The following is a 16,930-nucleotide window of genomic DNA, read 5'->3' on the forward strand; positions in this document are numbered from 1 at the left end:
TAATGTTTCTTTCTTACAGCTTGTTATCATTGTAGAGAAACAACAGGTAACTATTCATTGATCCTGCAGTTTCACTAAATTTGTTTATTCTAACAATTTTGGTGTAGTTTTTTATGTAATACTGTGTCATTTGCTAACAGTAACACTTCTACTTCTTTCTTCCAATTTGGATGCATTTTATTTTTCTTCATGTCTCATTGCTATGGCTAGGATTTCCAATACTGTGTTGAATAAAAATGGCACGAGTAGTCATCCTTGCCTTCTTCTTAATTTTAGATGGGAAGTTTTCAGCTTTTTACCTTTGAGAATGTTACTAGCTTTGGGTTTGTTATGTGTCCCATATTTTGTTGGGGTATGTTCCCTCTGTACCTGTTTGGTGGAGAGTTTTTATCATGAACAGATGTTGAATTTTATTACAAGCTTTTTCATTATCTGTGGAAATTATATGGGTTTTATCCTTCCTTTTGTAAATGTGGTGTATCCTGTTGATTGATTTATGAATATTGAACCATCCTTGCATCCCTGGAGTACATCCCACCAGATCATGGTGAATGATACTTTAAATGTATTGTTGAAGTCAGTTGCTAATACTTTGCTGGGGATTTTTGCATTTGTGTTCATCATAGGTGCAAGCTTGACTTTTTTTTTTTNTATATTAATGTGGTTAGGTTAATGCTGGCCTCATAGGATGAATTTGGAACACTCCTACCGCTTCATTTTTTTTGGAATGGTTTGACAGAGAATAGGTGTTAACTCTTATTTAAATCTTTGGTATAATGTACCTGTGAAGCTGTTTAGTCTTAGACATGTGTTTGTTTGGAGTGTTTTGATTATCAGTTCCATTTCAGTACTAGTAATTGGTCCATTCACATTTTTAAAATTTCTTCTTGATTCAAGATAGTATGTTTCTAAGAGTTTATCTGTTTCTTATATATTGTCTAATATCTTGGCATGCAGTCTTTCATATTAGTCTCTGATAAACATTATTCCTTTGATGTTGGTTGTAACTTTTCTTTCACTTCTAATTTTATTTATTTGAATCATCTCTCATTTTTCTTGATGAATCAAGCTAAATTGTTTCTTTTCAAAGAACCAGCTCTTAGTTTTATTGTTCTTTATTGTTTAAAGAGTCTATTTTTTTCTACTAATCTTGGTTTTTGTTTGTTCTTCTAGTTCTTTCGGTGTAAGGTTATATTGTTTATTTGATATTTTTCTTGTTTCTGGAGGTAGGCCTATATTACACTATAAACTTACCTCTAGGAACTTTTTTTGCTGCATCCCCAAAATTTTGAATTGTGTTTCCATTTCCCTTTGTCTCAGTAGAGACATTGTATCTTTTTATTTTCTTGTATATTTTAACTACTTATTGTAGATAAAATGCTTTGTCTTTCAGTTTTTGTTTTAGCTTTATATGTGATTGATCTGCTTTTTACTGTATATTTACTTTTACCAGTGAGATTTTTTTCCTTTCTTAATTTTTTAACTTTAAAGTTACGACCTTTTCTTTTCCAATTAAAGAAGCCCCTTTAACACTTCTTATAAGGCTGGTTGTGTAGTGATAAACTCCTTTAATTTGTGTTTGTTTGGGAAACTTTTTATCTCTCCTTGCATTCTGAATCATGGCCTTTCTGGGTACAGTATTCTTGGTTGTTGGTTTATTCCTTCAGCACTCTTGAGTATATCTTGCTACTCCCTTCTTGCCTATGACGGTTCAGGTAAAAAGTAATATAGCCCTAGGGGGTTCCTCTTGTATGTTACTAGTTGCTTTTCTCTTGCTGCTTTTAAGAGTCTCTTTTTTTTTTATTGTCTCTTGGTGTGGATTCCTTGAGGTCATCTTGTGGCTTTCTGTGCCTTTTGGACCCTGGTGTTTGTCTCCTTCCTCAGATTAGGACAGTTTTCAGCTATTATTTCTTCACATAAGTTTACTGGTGCTTTCTTTCTCGTCTCTTGGGAATAGTATAACGTGAATGTTGGTACACTTAATATTGTCCCAGAAGTCTCTCATTTTTCAAGTTTAGATTTTTTTACTGCCCACCTTGGGTATTTCCATTGCCCTGTCTTCCAGCTCACTGTACTGCATTCTCTAATCTTAGGTTGCATTTCATTTATTGTAGCTCTGGTGCATTTTGTATTTTCTATCTCTTTGTTGAAGTTCTCACTGAGTTTATCCATTCTACTCTTTATCTTTTCAATTTTTTTGTTTAATGTTTTTTTATTTATTTCTGAGAGAGAGACGGAGAGAGAGAGAGACAGAGAGAGACAGGAAGAACAGGGGAGGATCAGAGAGAGAAGGAGATACAGAATCTGAAACAGGCTTCAGGCTCTGAGCTAGTTGTCAGCACAGATCCTGACGCGAGGCTCGAACCCATGAACTGTGAGATCATGACCTGAACAGAAGTTGGACACTTAACCGATTGAGCCACCCAGGTGCCCCCCCTACTTTTTTTAAGGTTTTTATTTTTTAAGTAATCTCTCCACCCAGTGTGGGTCTCAAAACTGCAACCCACAAATCAGGAGTCACATGCTCTACCAGCTGAGCCAGCTAGACACCCCTGATTTTTCCTGTTCTACTCTTAAGTCCAGTGAACATATTTATGACCGTTACATTGAATAATTCTTTATCAGGTAGATTTCTTATATAGTTTTATGTAGTTCTTTTTCTGATGTTGTGTTTTGTTCTTTCATTTGGAACATACTTCTCTGTCTCTCATTTTGTCTGATTCTGTTTGTGTCTCTTTATTAGGTAGGTCAACTATGTCTTTTGGTCTTAAATGTAGTAGTCTTGTATAGAAGACATTTTGTCGTTCCCTGATGCACAGTACCCCCAATCACCAGAATCAGGTAGTCCATATGTCCCTTCTATGGACTTTGTTTACCCTTCTGTTGTAGCTAGGCTGTACCCACCACAGGAGTGCTGGTGGGCAGGATTGGGCCCCAGGCCAGCTAGCTTAGAGGCCCAGCTGTAACTGTTGAGGCTGTGCTGGTGGGCAGGATACCAGTCCTAGCTGCTGCTGCTGCTCACTAGTTGTATTGGCACTAGTCACTTTGGGTGGACACAGGTTCTAGCTGAAGCTGCCTGGTGGGTCTGGTGTATCATAAGCCATTTTGGAGAGCCTCCTGACAAGGCAGGTGGGTTGGATGGGGCACATCTACTAAGGAACACTAGAGCAGGGTGAGCAGTACTAACAAGGTAAATGGAGAGTGTCAGAACTGGCTTCCACAAGCATCAAGCCAGCTAGGCTACAGGAGGGGAAGAAAAATGGCACCTGCTAGGACTTTGTTTCTGGAGAAAATTCCTACACTTGAGCCCTTCTGGCATACACCCTAAAATTAGTAAATATCCTTCACTTAATAACTCATTTTTTTCAAACTACTGCCTTTCTCTTGGGTCTCAAACTGAATGACCGAGTACATTGGCACTTTAGGAGTGGATTCTAAGCTTCTTAATAGCTCTCCAGCTCTCCCAGAGTGAAGTTTCCTTGATTTTTCAAAGCCATATGCTATAAGGGGGTTTGTCTTCCTGATGCACATCCTGAGGCAGGGGTGCCTGATTTGGGAATTGATCCTCTCACTCCTCAGGATGGACCTGTGGACAGATATGGTTCCCAACTGTGTCCCTGCCTCCTCTTCTCTTCTCAATATGACCTTTTATCTTTCTCCTCATTGTGGAAGAGCTCTTATGCTAGTCTTTGGACCCTTTTCAGAATGAGCTGCACTGTAGTTATGGCCTTGGTGTGTCCATGGGGGGAGGTGAGCTCAGGATCCCATTGCTCTTCCATCTTCATAAGTTCCTCAGTTTACCTTTGGTTTCAGTCAATTGCAAAACATACATTTTGCCATATGAAATACCTTTATTTCTTCGGCATGTCACACATACCCTCCCTTTTTTAATAATTAGGACAAAATTACTGTAGGTAAAACTTCAATATTGACATTCCAGGTATGTATTTGAAGGTAGATATACTGGAATTTTGTTATTTTATAACATTGCTTTAAGTATGTGGTGTATTCCTAGGATTTTGGGAAATGTCATTCTGATGATACATAATTTAATAACCTTCGAATTATTGAAATTAAAATCTGCCATTGCAGCATCATAGACTGTTGCTTTGGATGATTTCAGATGATAGTGAAATTCAGAATTGGCAATACTGAAGGATATTATTCATTATTAAAGGCTTTAGAATGATAATTAAAAGTATAACTATTTATTTCTCTGTCCACCCTAGCATTTGGTTTCAGTTCCTCAATCTTATAATTTTGTTGCTCAAATTTCAGCCCTATTATAACTTGTATGATTTTCCCCCCCAGACCGTATTTTCCAGTTGACTGCTTAACTGTAAATGAGAATAAAACTCCCACAATTTAGCTAATAGTCACTGTATTCAAAGGGACCTTTGAAGTTATTGCAACTTGAAATGGCAAATATGTGGCACACATGCCAACATTCTTTTTCTCTCCTGGCAGACACTGATGATAAGTCATGGCATTCTTTCACACTGAATGCTTAGACTTTCCAATGATCTAATGACTAATTCATTAGATTTAGCACTTGTTGTCTGTCTCACTTCTGGCTCAGATTTTATTTAGCTTAGCCACTGTGTCTATTTTACTTAAAGATATTGAGAAGCTTTGTAGTACATAATGATCATGATTTCTCTCATATTAATAGTCTGTGCAGGGTAGATGCTACTGGATGCTAGGCAAACTGTATCTTTCCTCTATTTCTGTAACATTTTTAAATTGAGGTATAATTGAAGTATAAATTTTTTTTAAGATTTTGAGAGAGCATACNAGCAGGCTCTACACCACCAACATAGGGCTCAGTCTCTAGAATGTGAAATCATGACCTGAGCCGAAATCAGGAGCCTCACTGAATGAGCCACCCAATGTATAACATTTTTTAAAATTTTTATTTATTTTTGAGAGAGAGAGATAGAGCAGGAGTGGGGCAAGGGCAGAGAGAGCGGGAGAGAGAATCCCAAACAGGCTCTTTGCTGTCATCCCAGAGAGCCTGACATGGGTCTTGAATTCATGACCTGAGCCGATGTCAAGAGTCGGATGCTTAACCATCTGAGCCACCCAGATGCCCCAGCATATAACATTTTTTCAGTTTATTTCCAGGAATTAAGTGGGGATGTATTAGTATGACATATATGTATATATAGTCTCTGATTTCAAGGGGTTTACAGCTTAAGGGGAGCATTTTATGCTTCTGTTAGTGAACATCAAAAATGTATCCTCTAACTGGAGTAGAGTGTGTTTGGTGGGGACAGGTCAGTAAAGGTTTTATAAAAGCAGTATTAAGAAAATGAATTGACCTGTAAGAATATTTTCAGACAAGGGGTGCCTGGGTGGCCCAGTCGGTTAAGCATCCGACTTTGGCTCAGGTCATGATCTCACGGTTTGTGGGTTCAAGCCCCACATCGGGTTCTGTGCAGGCAGCGCAGATCCTGGAGCCTGCTTCAGATTCTGTGACTCCCTCTCTCTCTGCCCCTCCCCTTTTGACACTCTTGTCTCTTTCTCGTTCAAAAATAAATATTTAAAAAATACATATATCTTTTCTGGATGAAAAATTCAAAAATTATATTTTAATGTCTTAATTTGAAGAAGTGAGATCACTTGAAACTTATTTAGGATGTATTCACTTAAACTTATTAACTTCTGAAGTTAGCTACCTTATCATTTTCATATCTTTTTCTTGTTTCTTTTTTTCTTGTTTTCTTTTTAGTTTCTTTATTTAGTTAACATACAGTGCAATGTTGGTTTCAGAAGTAGAATTCAGTGATTCATCACTTCCATATAACACCCAGTGCTTATCAGAAGTGCCCTCCGTAATACCCATCACCCGTCTAGCCCATCTCATACCCACCTCCCAACGTCAACTCTCTTTTTAGCTTCTATCATTAATAGTCTCTTTGTGTCCCTTTCTTCTTTTCCCTCCACCCTTCCCATATGTTCATCTTTTTCATTACTTGAATTCCACACGAGTGAAATCATATATTTGTTTTTCTCTGATACATGTATTTTGCCTAGCATAGTATATTCCACCCCCATCCATGTCATTGCAAATGGTAAGCTTTCATTCTTTTTGATGGTTGAGTAATATTCCATTACATATGTATACCACATCTTCATTTACTTATCGGTTAATGGACATTTAGGCTCCCTCCGTAGTCTGGCTATTGTTGATAATGTTGCTATAAACATTGGGGTGCAATTAAATACCTAATAGTGCAGTTGCTGAATTGTAGGTTCTATTTTTAGTTTTTTGAAGAACCTCCAAAACACTGTTCTCCAGAGTGGCTGCACCTGTTTACTTTCCCACCAGCAGAGCAAGGGGATTCCCCTTTCTATGCATGCTGGCCAACACCTGTTGTTTCTTGTGTTGTTAATGTTAGCCATTCTCACATGTTTGAGGTGGTATCTCGTCATGGTTTTGTTTTGTTTTTTCTCTGATGATGAGTAATGTTGAGCATCTTTTCATGTGTGTGTAAGCCACCTGGATGTCTTCTCTGGAAAGTGTCTATTTATGTTTTCTGCTTTTTCTTTTCTTTCTTTTTTTTTTTTTGTTTTGTTTTGTTTTTGTTTTAATGTTTATTTTTGAGAGACAGACAGAGTGTGAACAGGGGAGGGGCAGAGAGAGACGGAGACACAGAATCTGAAGCAGGCTCCAGGCTCTGAACTATCAGCACAGAGCCCAATGTGGGGCTTGAACTCACGAACCGTGAGATCATGATCTGAGCTGAAGTTGGAAGCTTAACTGACTGAGCCACCCAGGTGCCTTTGTCCATTTCTTAATGGGATGTTTGTTTTTTGGGTGTTGAGTTTGAGAAGTTCTTTATAGATTTTATATAATAACCTTTTATCATATATGTCATTTGCAAATATCTTCTCCCTTTCCACAGACTTCCTTTGAGTTTTGTTGATTGTTTCCTTCACTGTGCAGAACTTTTTATCTAGATAAAGTCCCAGTAGTTCACATTTGCTTTCATTTCCCTTGCCATTGACAACATGTCTAATAAGTTGCTGTGGCTGAGGCCACAGAGGTTGTTGCCTGTGTACTCCTCTAGGATTTTGATAGTTTCTTGTCTCACAGTTAAGTCTTTAATCCATTTTGAATTTATTTTTGTGTATGATAGAAAGCAGTCTAGTTTCATTTTTCTGCATGTTGATGTCCAGTTTTCCCAACACCATTTATTGAAGAAACTTTTTTTCCATTGGATATTCTTTCCTGCCTTTTTGAAGATGAATTGACCATATAGTTGTACATCTATTGTTGGGTTTTCTTTTTGTTTCATTGGTCTGTGTGTCTGTTTTTGTGCCAGTGTCATACTGACTTGATGACTACAGCTTTGCGATATAACTTGAAATCCAGAACCATAATACCTCCCTTTTTTTTTTTTTTAAACAGGATTGCTTTTGCTTTCTGGGATCTTTTTCTGTTTGATACAGATTTTAAGATCATTTGTTATAGCTCTGTGAAGAACACTGGTGGTATTTTGATGGGGATTGCATTAAATATGTAGATTGCTTCGGATAGTATAAACATTTTAACAGTGTTTTTGCAGCTCATGAGCATTGAATCCTTTTCCATTTCTTTGTGTCCTCTTAAGTTTCTTTCATAAGTTTTCCATAGTTTTCAGGGTACAGATCTATTAACCTCTTTAGTTAGGCTTATTCTAGGAATCTTACTGTTTTTGGTGCAATTGTAAATAGATTGGTACCTTGATTTATTTTTCTGCTGCTTCATTATTGGTATATAGAAATGCAGCTGATTTCTGCACATTGATTTTATATCCTGTGACTTCACTGAATTCATGTATGAGTTCTAGCATTTTTTGGTGTAGTCTTTTGGGTTTTCTACGTAGAGTACCGTATCATCTTCAAACAAGTGAAAGTTTGACGTCTTCTTTGCCTGTTTGTATGCCCTTTATTTCTTTTTGTTTTCTTCTTTCTGAAACTATGACTTCCAATACTGTGTTGAACAACATTGGTGAGAGTGCATTTCCCTGTAGTGTTCCTGATTTTAGGAAGGAAATCTCTCAGTATTTCCTCATTAAGGATATTAGTGCTGGGTCTTTCTATATGGCCTTTATGGTGTTGAGGGATGTTTTGCCTATCTCTACTTTGTTGAGGGTGCTGTATTTTCTCATATGCTCTTTTTACATCTATTGATAAGGTCATATGGTTCTTATCCTTTCTTTTATTAATGTGGTATATTACATTGATTGATTTGCAAATATTGAACCAGCCTGGAAGCCTAGCAGTAAATCCCACCTGATTGTGATGAATAATTATTTTAATGTACTGTTGGGTTTAGTTTACTAGTATCTTACTGAGAATTTTTGCTTCCATGTTCATCAGAGAAATTGGTCTGTACTTCTCCTTTTTAGTGGGGTTTTTGTTTGGTTTTGGATTCAAGGTAATGCTGACCTTGGAGAAGGAGATTGGAAGTTTTCCTTTCATTTCTATTTTTTGGAACATGTTTGAGAAAAATAGGTATTAACTCTTCTTTAAATGTCTGGTAGAATTCCTCTAGAAGACATCTGGCCCAGAGCTCTTGTTTGTTGGGAGATTTTGATTACTGATTCAATTTCTTTGCTGATGATAGGTCTGTTCAGGTTTTCTGTCTCTTGCTGTTTCAGTTTTGGTAGCTTAAGAGTTTCTTAATTTGTACATTTCTTCTAGATTGCCTCATTCGTTGGCATAGAATTTTTCATAGTATTCTCTCTCTCTCTTTTTTTTTTTGTAATGTTTTTATTTATTTTTAAGAGGCAGAGAGAGCATGAGTCGGGTAGGGTTAGTGACAAGGAGACACAGAATGCAAGCAGGCTCCAGGCTCTGAGCTGTCAGCACAGAGCCCTACACGGGTCTTGAACTCACAAACTGAGATCATGCTCTGAGCCAAAGTCAGATGCTTAATCAACTGAGCCACCCAGGTGCCCCTCATAGTATTCTTTTATAATTGTTTGTATCTTCATGGTGTTAATTTTTATATCAACTCTTCCATTTCTGATTTTATCTATTTTGGTCCTTTCTTTATTTCTTCTTGATGAGTCTGGCTAGGGGTTTATCAGTTTTGTTTCTTCTTTCAAAGAATCAGCTCTCAGTTATGTTTATCTCTTCAACGGGGTTTTTTGTTGTTGTTGTTGTTTCTGTGTCATTTATTTCTACTCTAATCTTTATTATTTCCCTTCCTCTGCTGGCTTTAGGTTTTATTTGCTGCTCCTTTTCTAGTTCCTATAGGTATAAGGTTAGATTGTTTTTTTATGACCTTTCTTCTTGAGGAAGGCTTGAATTGCAATATATTTTCTTCTTAGGACTGCCTTTGCTACATGCCACAGGGTTTGGACTCATGTTTTCATTTTTATTGGCTTCCATATTTTTTTTAAATTTCTTCTTTAATTTCCTGGCTAACTCCTTCATTCTTCAGTAGGATATTCTTTAACCTCCATGTATTTGAGGGCTTTCCCTTAAATTTTTTCTTGCAGTTGACCTCAAATTTCATAGTGTTGTGTGATCTGAAAATATGCATGATCCCATTGAATGCTTGATCTGTCTTTTTGTACCTGTTGAGGGCTGATTTGTGACCTTACATGTAATCTACTCTGGAGAATGTTCCGTGTACACTTGAGAAGATGGTATATTCTGCTTCTTTAGGATGAAATGTTTTGAATATATCTGTTAAGTCCATCTGGTCCAGTGTGTCATTCAAAGCCATTGTTTCCTTGTTTATTTTCTGCTTAGATGATCTGTCCTTTGCTGTAAGTAGGATATTAAAGTCCCCTCCTATTATTTTATTCTTATCAATGAGTTTATGTTTGTGATTCCTTGATTAATATATTTGGGAGTCTCTAAGTGGGCACATAAATATTAAAATTGTTAGATCTTCTTGGTAGATAGTCCCCTTAATTATGATATAATGCCCTTCCTCTTCTCTTGTTACCATCTTTATTTTAACATCTGGATTGTCTCATATAAGTATGGCTACTCCAGCTTTCTTTTGACATCCGTTAGCATGATAGATGTTTCTTCATCCTCTCACTTTCAGTCTGCAGGTGTCTTTAGGTCTAAAATGAGGCTATTGTAAGCAAAATATACATAGATGGTATTTTTTTTAATCCATTCTGATACCTGATTTTTTTTTTTTTTTGATGGAGCATTTAGTTCATTTACTTTCAAAGTGATTATTGAAAGGTAAGAATTTAGTGCCATTGTGTTACCTACAGAGTTGGTGTTTCTGATGATGTTCTCTGGTTCTTTGAAGTCTTAGTTACTTTGGTCTTGTGGGTTTTTAAAATTTTTTTTTCTTCCACTTCAAAGATTCTCCTTTAAAGTTTCTTGCAGGACTGGTTTAGGTCACAAGTTCCTTTAGTTTTTATTTGGGAAATAAATCTCCTCTATTCTGAATGACAGACTTGCTGGATAAAGGAATTCTTGGCTGCATTTTTTTTTCCCATTCAGCTTGTTAAATATTTTCTCCCACTCCTTTCTATCTTGACAAGTGTCAGTAGACAGGTCTGCTACTAATCTTATGCATCTACCCTTATAGATTAAGGACCTTTTGTCCCTAGCTGTTTTCAGAATCTCTTTATCTTTGTGTTTTCAATGTCACTGGGCCTTGTTGTTGACCTGTTTCTGCTGATTTTGAGGGGATCCCAATAGCTGTGCCTGTTGGACTTGAATGCCTGTTTCCTTCCCCAGGTTAAGGAAGTTCTTAGCCATAATTTGTTCAAGGAAACCTTCTGCCACCTTACTCTGCTCTTCTTCTGGGACTCTAATGATAGGGATATTGTTCTGTTTTATAGAATCACTAAGTTCCGTATGTCTCCCCTTGTGGTCTAATAGTTTTCTTTACCTCTTATTTATTAGCTTTATTGTTTTCCATAATTTTGTCTTCTTTATCACCTATTCTCTCCTGTGCTTTTTCAGTCTTTATGGTGATTGTATCCAGTCAGTTTTGCATCTCAGTTACAGCATTTTTAATTTCAGCATGAGTAGTTTATCCGTCTTTCTTGTCTGCTGGAAGAGTTTCTCTGGTGTCTTCTATGCTTTTTTAATCCCAGCTAGTAGTTGTATGACTGTTGCTCTAAATTCTTTTCAAATACACTGCTTATATCTGTTTTGAGCAAGTCCCTGGCTGTGATTTCTTCTTCACCTTTCTTTTAGGAGAATTCTCTGTTTTGTCATTTTGGCTAAGTTTCTGTCTTTTGCATGTTTTGAAAACTTGTTATGTTTCTTGCACCTGAAAGTTATGATATATTTAAAAGGAGTCATACGCTGTTTAGGACCTGGCATTTCAGGAAGTGTTTCTGGTGTATGCTGTGTGCACTCTCTTGTTTCATTTTGGCTGCTGTATCCCACTGGTCAGTCTTCTGCAGAGCTCCTCCTTGGTTGCAGTGGAAAGTGTTTGGACCTTTAACTATGTGTGCTTTAATTTTTTTGTCATAATCATGGAAAAAAGGGGGTGGCATGATCCAAAAAAAAAAAAAGAGAGAGAGAGAAAAGGAAAGAGAACAAAAGAGGTACTAAAAAAAATAAGGCTGATTCCGATGAAAAAGAAAGTGAAAAAACAGAAAAAGGAAACTAAAAAAATAAACTGTGAGCCTGAGTCCAAAAGAACAAAAAAAATAAAAGATAAAACTGGTCCTGTTTCCACCTGAACTGCAAGTGTTACTTTGAAGCATGCAGTTTTCAGTACATTTGGTGCATGTGGGTGCTGGCTATGCTGGTCTTTTCGAGGAGAGGCCCACTGCGCTGGATCAGAGTCATTCTTACCCCAGTAAATAAGCAGTTGTCAGGCACAGGGTGGACAGGGTTTGGTGTGAGTCCTGCCTCCACTAGGGGCTGCTGTGCAGTTCTCTAAAGTCCCACCATACTGGTACTGGGGGCGAAAATGGCACTACTCCAGTCTCATCCCCACCGTTCAGGCATCCCTCACAGTATGGCCAGGGCAGTCAGCTCGTCCTGTGCCACAATTATCCTATGTTTTTTCTTTGGTGAATGGCTGGGATTCAAAACTCAAACTCTAAAAGGATCTGGCCCCATGCAGACCGCCCCTCTCCTCCAGAATAGAGCCTCTCCACACTGTGTCCGATGTCCTTTGTCCCAGAAAAACATTCCTACACCTGTGCCATGTGCATGTAGCACCCCTAAAAGGAGCGTTAAGGTTATATCCCCTCTGGGTGCACCTCTTTGCCCTGCTACTAAAGGGCCTTTGGCACCCGCACGGTCCTGGAGAGGCTAAATATACCCTCTTCCAAAAGTAACCCAGGAAGGGCAATGTGCGCCTGAGATCTTGATGCCATGCTATGCACTCCGGAGCCAGCTCTTTCCTCCCTAGGAGTAGACACCACAGCTCTGCCTTAGGGAAAGTCATAAACTTCCAAAACCTCCAAGTTAGAGCTCCAAACACTTTGCAAAAACAAAAACAAAAACAAAACAACAACCTTCGACACTCACTACTTCTCACTCCCCAGTCCATGGTCCAGAGAGGTTTTCCTCTTGTGCAAACCCAGCTTCCTCTTGTTTCTGTCCGCAGAAAGTGTTCCCTGCCCTTTGCAGCATCCCTGTTTTTCTCTCCCCCAGTTGACTTCCACAAACCTTCCACCTGGTACCCTTTTTCCCTCCAGCTGTGGAGATCCTTCTGCCAGTCCACAGATGGATTTCCTGAGATGTTCCAAGTGATCTGGCCTCAGTACAACTGTCTCCCTCCTTCTGCTATCTTAGCTCCTCCACCCTCATTTGCTTATCTTAAAAGGGGAAAGTGATTTGTGGCAAACTTGCAAAGATTTGAAAGGTCTGTTCCTACTATTCGTATTGTAACAAGTTTGCAGTAATTTCCCATAGGATTATTTGAATTTATATAAACCAATATTGTGTCATGATGAACCTGAATTTTAAGTTACTTTATAAGATCATTAGAGTTAGAGAGTTGGATAAACTATTCTAATCCAAATATTATATGTTTTTACATCTCTTTGTGTGTAGAAATTTATCATTTTCTGGCAACTGTTCTTTGGTTTTTAAGCATTTAACTTCTCATTTATAGAACTTAAGTCTTAGGAACTTCCTTTCCTTGTACTTAAAGGAGACATTTCTAGGAGTGACTGTATAGTGTTTTGTCATTAATGTGAGAGCTGACCATTTTGGGGTAGAGTGTATTATAGGAAATTGCATTAGAAATTGAGCATTTTGGGGGCACCTGGGTGGCTCAGTTGGTTGAGTGCTGAGTTTGGCTCAGATCATGATTTCACAGTTCATGGGTTCAAGCCCTATGTTGGGCTCTGTACAGCCTAGAGCCTGGAGCCTGATTTGGATTCTTTGTCTCCATCTCTCTCTTCCCCTCCCCTGCTTGTGCTGTCTATGTCTCTCAAAAATAAATAAACATTAAAAAAAATTAATGGCTGCCTGGGTGGCTCAGTCAGTTAAGCACCCGACTTCAGCTCAAGTCATGATCTCCAAGACCTCGAGCCCTGCAACAGGCTCTGTGCTAACAGTTTGGAGCCTGGAGGCTGCTTCATATTCTTTGTCTCTGTCTGTCTCTGCCCCTCCCCTGCTCATGCTCTGTCTCTGTCACGCTCTTAAAAATAACCATTTAAAAACTTTTTTTTTTAAATAAAAAGAAATTGAGCAGTTTCCTTCTTGCTTCTGAATCAAGTCTTCACTAAATGGCGTATGCCCCCCCCCAAGGAAATACTCAAATACTTATGCTTGATATGAATTCAATTTCAAGTACACAAAGTATATACTTTCTTTCTAAAGCCAAGTGAACTGTTTTGTTGTTTTCTGACATTTTGAATTAGTACATACATGTTAGTGTTCACTTTCCATTGACAGTGCATCCAGGATTTGCATTGGTCACAAACTGCTGTTTCAGTAGCCAATTCAGTCCTCATAATGTCTTATTTAAACATGAAATTGACATTTTGAGAATTAAATAATTATATTAAAGGATTACAATCAAGGGAAAGTAAGCATCCACAAATCCATACTGAGGTAGGTAGATCGGCAGGTAGATAGGTAGGTAAAATATAGAAGGAATATGTATGTTAGAAAAGGCACCATTAGGCAACTACCACAAATTACTGTCTCAGTCAAGAATAATCCATGGATTCTAAAACTAGTGAGTTAAAAGTTTAAATGAGGAATGGGATATTTACAAAGTAATGAATCTCCCCATAAATTTCTTATTAATTGTAAAGGGCAAATGCATTCTCTTACAGTAGAGAATGCTAGAGATAACCACTTGAATGTAGTCATAAAAAATGGGGCGCCTGGGTGGCTCAGTCGATTAAGCATCTGATTTCACCTCAGACCATGATCTCATGGTTTGTGGGTTCGAGCCCTGCATCGGACTCTGTGCTGACAGCCAGCTCAGACTCTGTATTCTGTATTCAGCTTCAGATTCTGTATCTCCCTCTCTCTCTCTGACCCTCCCCTGCTCACGCTGTCTCTCTCTCTCTCTCCCTCTCAGAAATAAAACATTAAAAAAAATTTTTTTAAATGTAGTCATAAAAATTAATATCACCAGTAATGTTGATCATTGGACAGGAAGAACAAAAAACATCATTTCTGCCAAAACTTCATATCCTGAATCTCATGATTCCTCATAATGAGACAAACCCAAATTTAGAGGCATTCATAAAATAATTAGCCTACTCAAAAATGTCAGTGTCCTGAGCAACACAAAACAAAACAAAACCTATCTTCTCTGTTCCAAATTAAAGTAAAATAAGGAATTATTACAACTAAACATAATTCATCATCCTAATTTGGATACGTGGAGTGGTGGGAGAGAAGAAGTATGCTATAAAGATCATTATTGGAGAAGTAGATGAAATATTAGTATGGATTATAGATTAGATAATATTGTATCAACATTAAATTTCCTCCTTTAATACTTGTACTATGGATGTGGTATATGTGTGGGGAGATAGAGGATAAAGCAAATGGGGCAAATGTGAATAATTGGTGAATCTGAATAAAGGTTTATGGGAACTCTGTTCATTCTTGTAACTTTTCCAAAAGTTTGAAATTATATAAAAATGTCAATTCCATAAAAACAAAGTAGGCAGTATTCTAGATTTTAAAAAGCCAAATGCAAGAGACCTGACAGCTAAATGCAAGAAATGATCCATGGCTGGATCCTAGATCTACAAGTGGTGGTAGTATCGGGGTACCTGGGTGGCTCAGTCAGTTAAGTGTTCAACTCAGTTTGGGCTCAGGTCATGATCTCTCTGTTCCATGAGTTCGAGCATTGCATCAGGCTCCACATTAGTCCTGCTGACTCTCTCTCTCAAAAACATAAAAAAAATAAAACTGGTGGTAGTTTATCTATAAAGGGCATTAGTGAGTCAGTTGAGGAAACTTGAATATGAACTGTATGTTAGATTATATTGTTAAAATTTTATGATATAATGGGGTAATGTAGGAGAATGTGCTTATTCTTAGAAGATACATGATGAAATATTTGCTGGTGAGGTGAAGTGACATGTTACTTAATTTAAATTAATTTTAAATGGTTAAAATAGGAAAAAGGAAGGCAGAATAAAAAACACCCCCTTCCCCCAAACCCCAAAGTCTTAATTAAAAAGAGGAAAAGCATATATGGCAAACTATTAACAGCTGGAAAGTTGAGAAAATACAAATGACAGTTTGTTGTATTATTATTTTGGCCATTTTCAAGTAAGTTGTATTTTTCTGCTTTAAACAATACATACTTTCTCCATTTTTGTCTTTCTTTTATCTTTGGTATTTGAATATGATGTTTGCTCTTTTAGCTTTTACACTAAATATTTTCTAAAGGTGCTCAAGCACTATTTTAAAATACTTTACATGCATTGCTTCATTTAATTCTAAGAATAGTTTAGTGAGATAGACACAGTTTCATCTCCATTTCTAAAATGGGAAGAATGAAGCCTAAAAAATTTAGGAGACTTCCTCAAAGTCTCAAAACTAGCAGAGAACTGAATCAAAATCCAGGTAGCCTTGAGTCTAGAAACTGCTCAACTGCCCTACCATTTTGTTCATTAAAACACTGTGAATATATTTGTTACAAGGAAGCCAATGACAGTTGCTTTTTTAGTAGTGATCAGAGTAAAGGTAGCCTTTGAGAACAATACACTGATGGATTTGGAAAGTGTTAGTTTCGCAGTGTACAGACAACGTCTAAATTTAAAGGCAGTGTACTTAAAGGAAGCAAAATGGTGTACTTCATGGTGAGGAAAAGGTATTCTTGTCTGGAGAAAGCATGAAAGAAAGTTTGAAGATCGGTGATTCTTGAATATTATTCTAATGGAGTTTGCTGTTTTCTGTGGTTGAAATACTTTTTATCATCTCTTCATTCCAACCCATTTAGAACTTACATGTATCCTACTCAGCCATCTAAAGCTAAGCAGGAGTCTTTCCTTCCTTTGTGGTGCTATCATATTTTAAGCTATTCAGTAATTGCCAGTAGTGGGTAAAGTGTGGATTCTGTGCTGAGGGAAGAACTTATTTTTAGGTACCATTTATTTGCCTGTTATTTGGAGGGTTGAATTAGTTTTTACTTTTGAAATACAGTTCCTGATAAGATACGAGCTTCTACAGTGATTTTTACCTACTTAGTCATATATACCATAAGTTGTAAATGCAGCTTTATTTTAAGGATTCAAGCTAAATTTGGGAAATGGCAGAACTTGAAAATGTTCAGTTTTAATTAAATTCTGTAACTTTTTCTTGGTAGGTTGTTCCAGTTTTGGTACACCTGCTGTCTGCTATCAGCAGTGTTAGGCTTTACATTCCTAAAGACCTTCGACCAGTGGATAATAGACAGAGTGTTTTAAAATCAATACAGGTACACATATTAATTTTATAAATTTAAATATAAATTTTATGTAAAAATAAAATTTATAACAAGGCACTTAAAATGCTTTAAAATATATTG

General features: G+C 37.2%; 1 protein-coding gene across 1 annotated transcript in view; it reads left to right on the forward strand.

Annotated features, from left to right (window-relative positions):
* The window catches only part of MTREX (Mtr4 exosome RNA helicase), a 101,019-nt gene that overhangs the window by 61,529 nt on the left and 22,560 nt on the right, over positions 1-16,930 (forward strand). Inside the window, exon 20 of the mRNA XM_077772983.1 lies at positions 16,730-16,840. Within this exon, the coding sequence (XP_077629109.1) occupies positions 16,730-16,840 (111 nt within the window). The remainder of the gene's footprint in view (positions 1-16,729; positions 16,841-16,930) is intronic.

Source organism: Crocuta crocuta, unplaced genomic scaffold (genome assembly GCF_008692635.1).
Source record: "Crocuta crocuta isolate KB4526 unplaced genomic scaffold, BGI_CrCroc_1.0 scaffold107, whole genome shotgun sequence".
Lineage (NCBI taxonomy): Eukaryota > Metazoa > Chordata > Mammalia > Carnivora > Hyaenidae > Crocuta > Crocuta crocuta.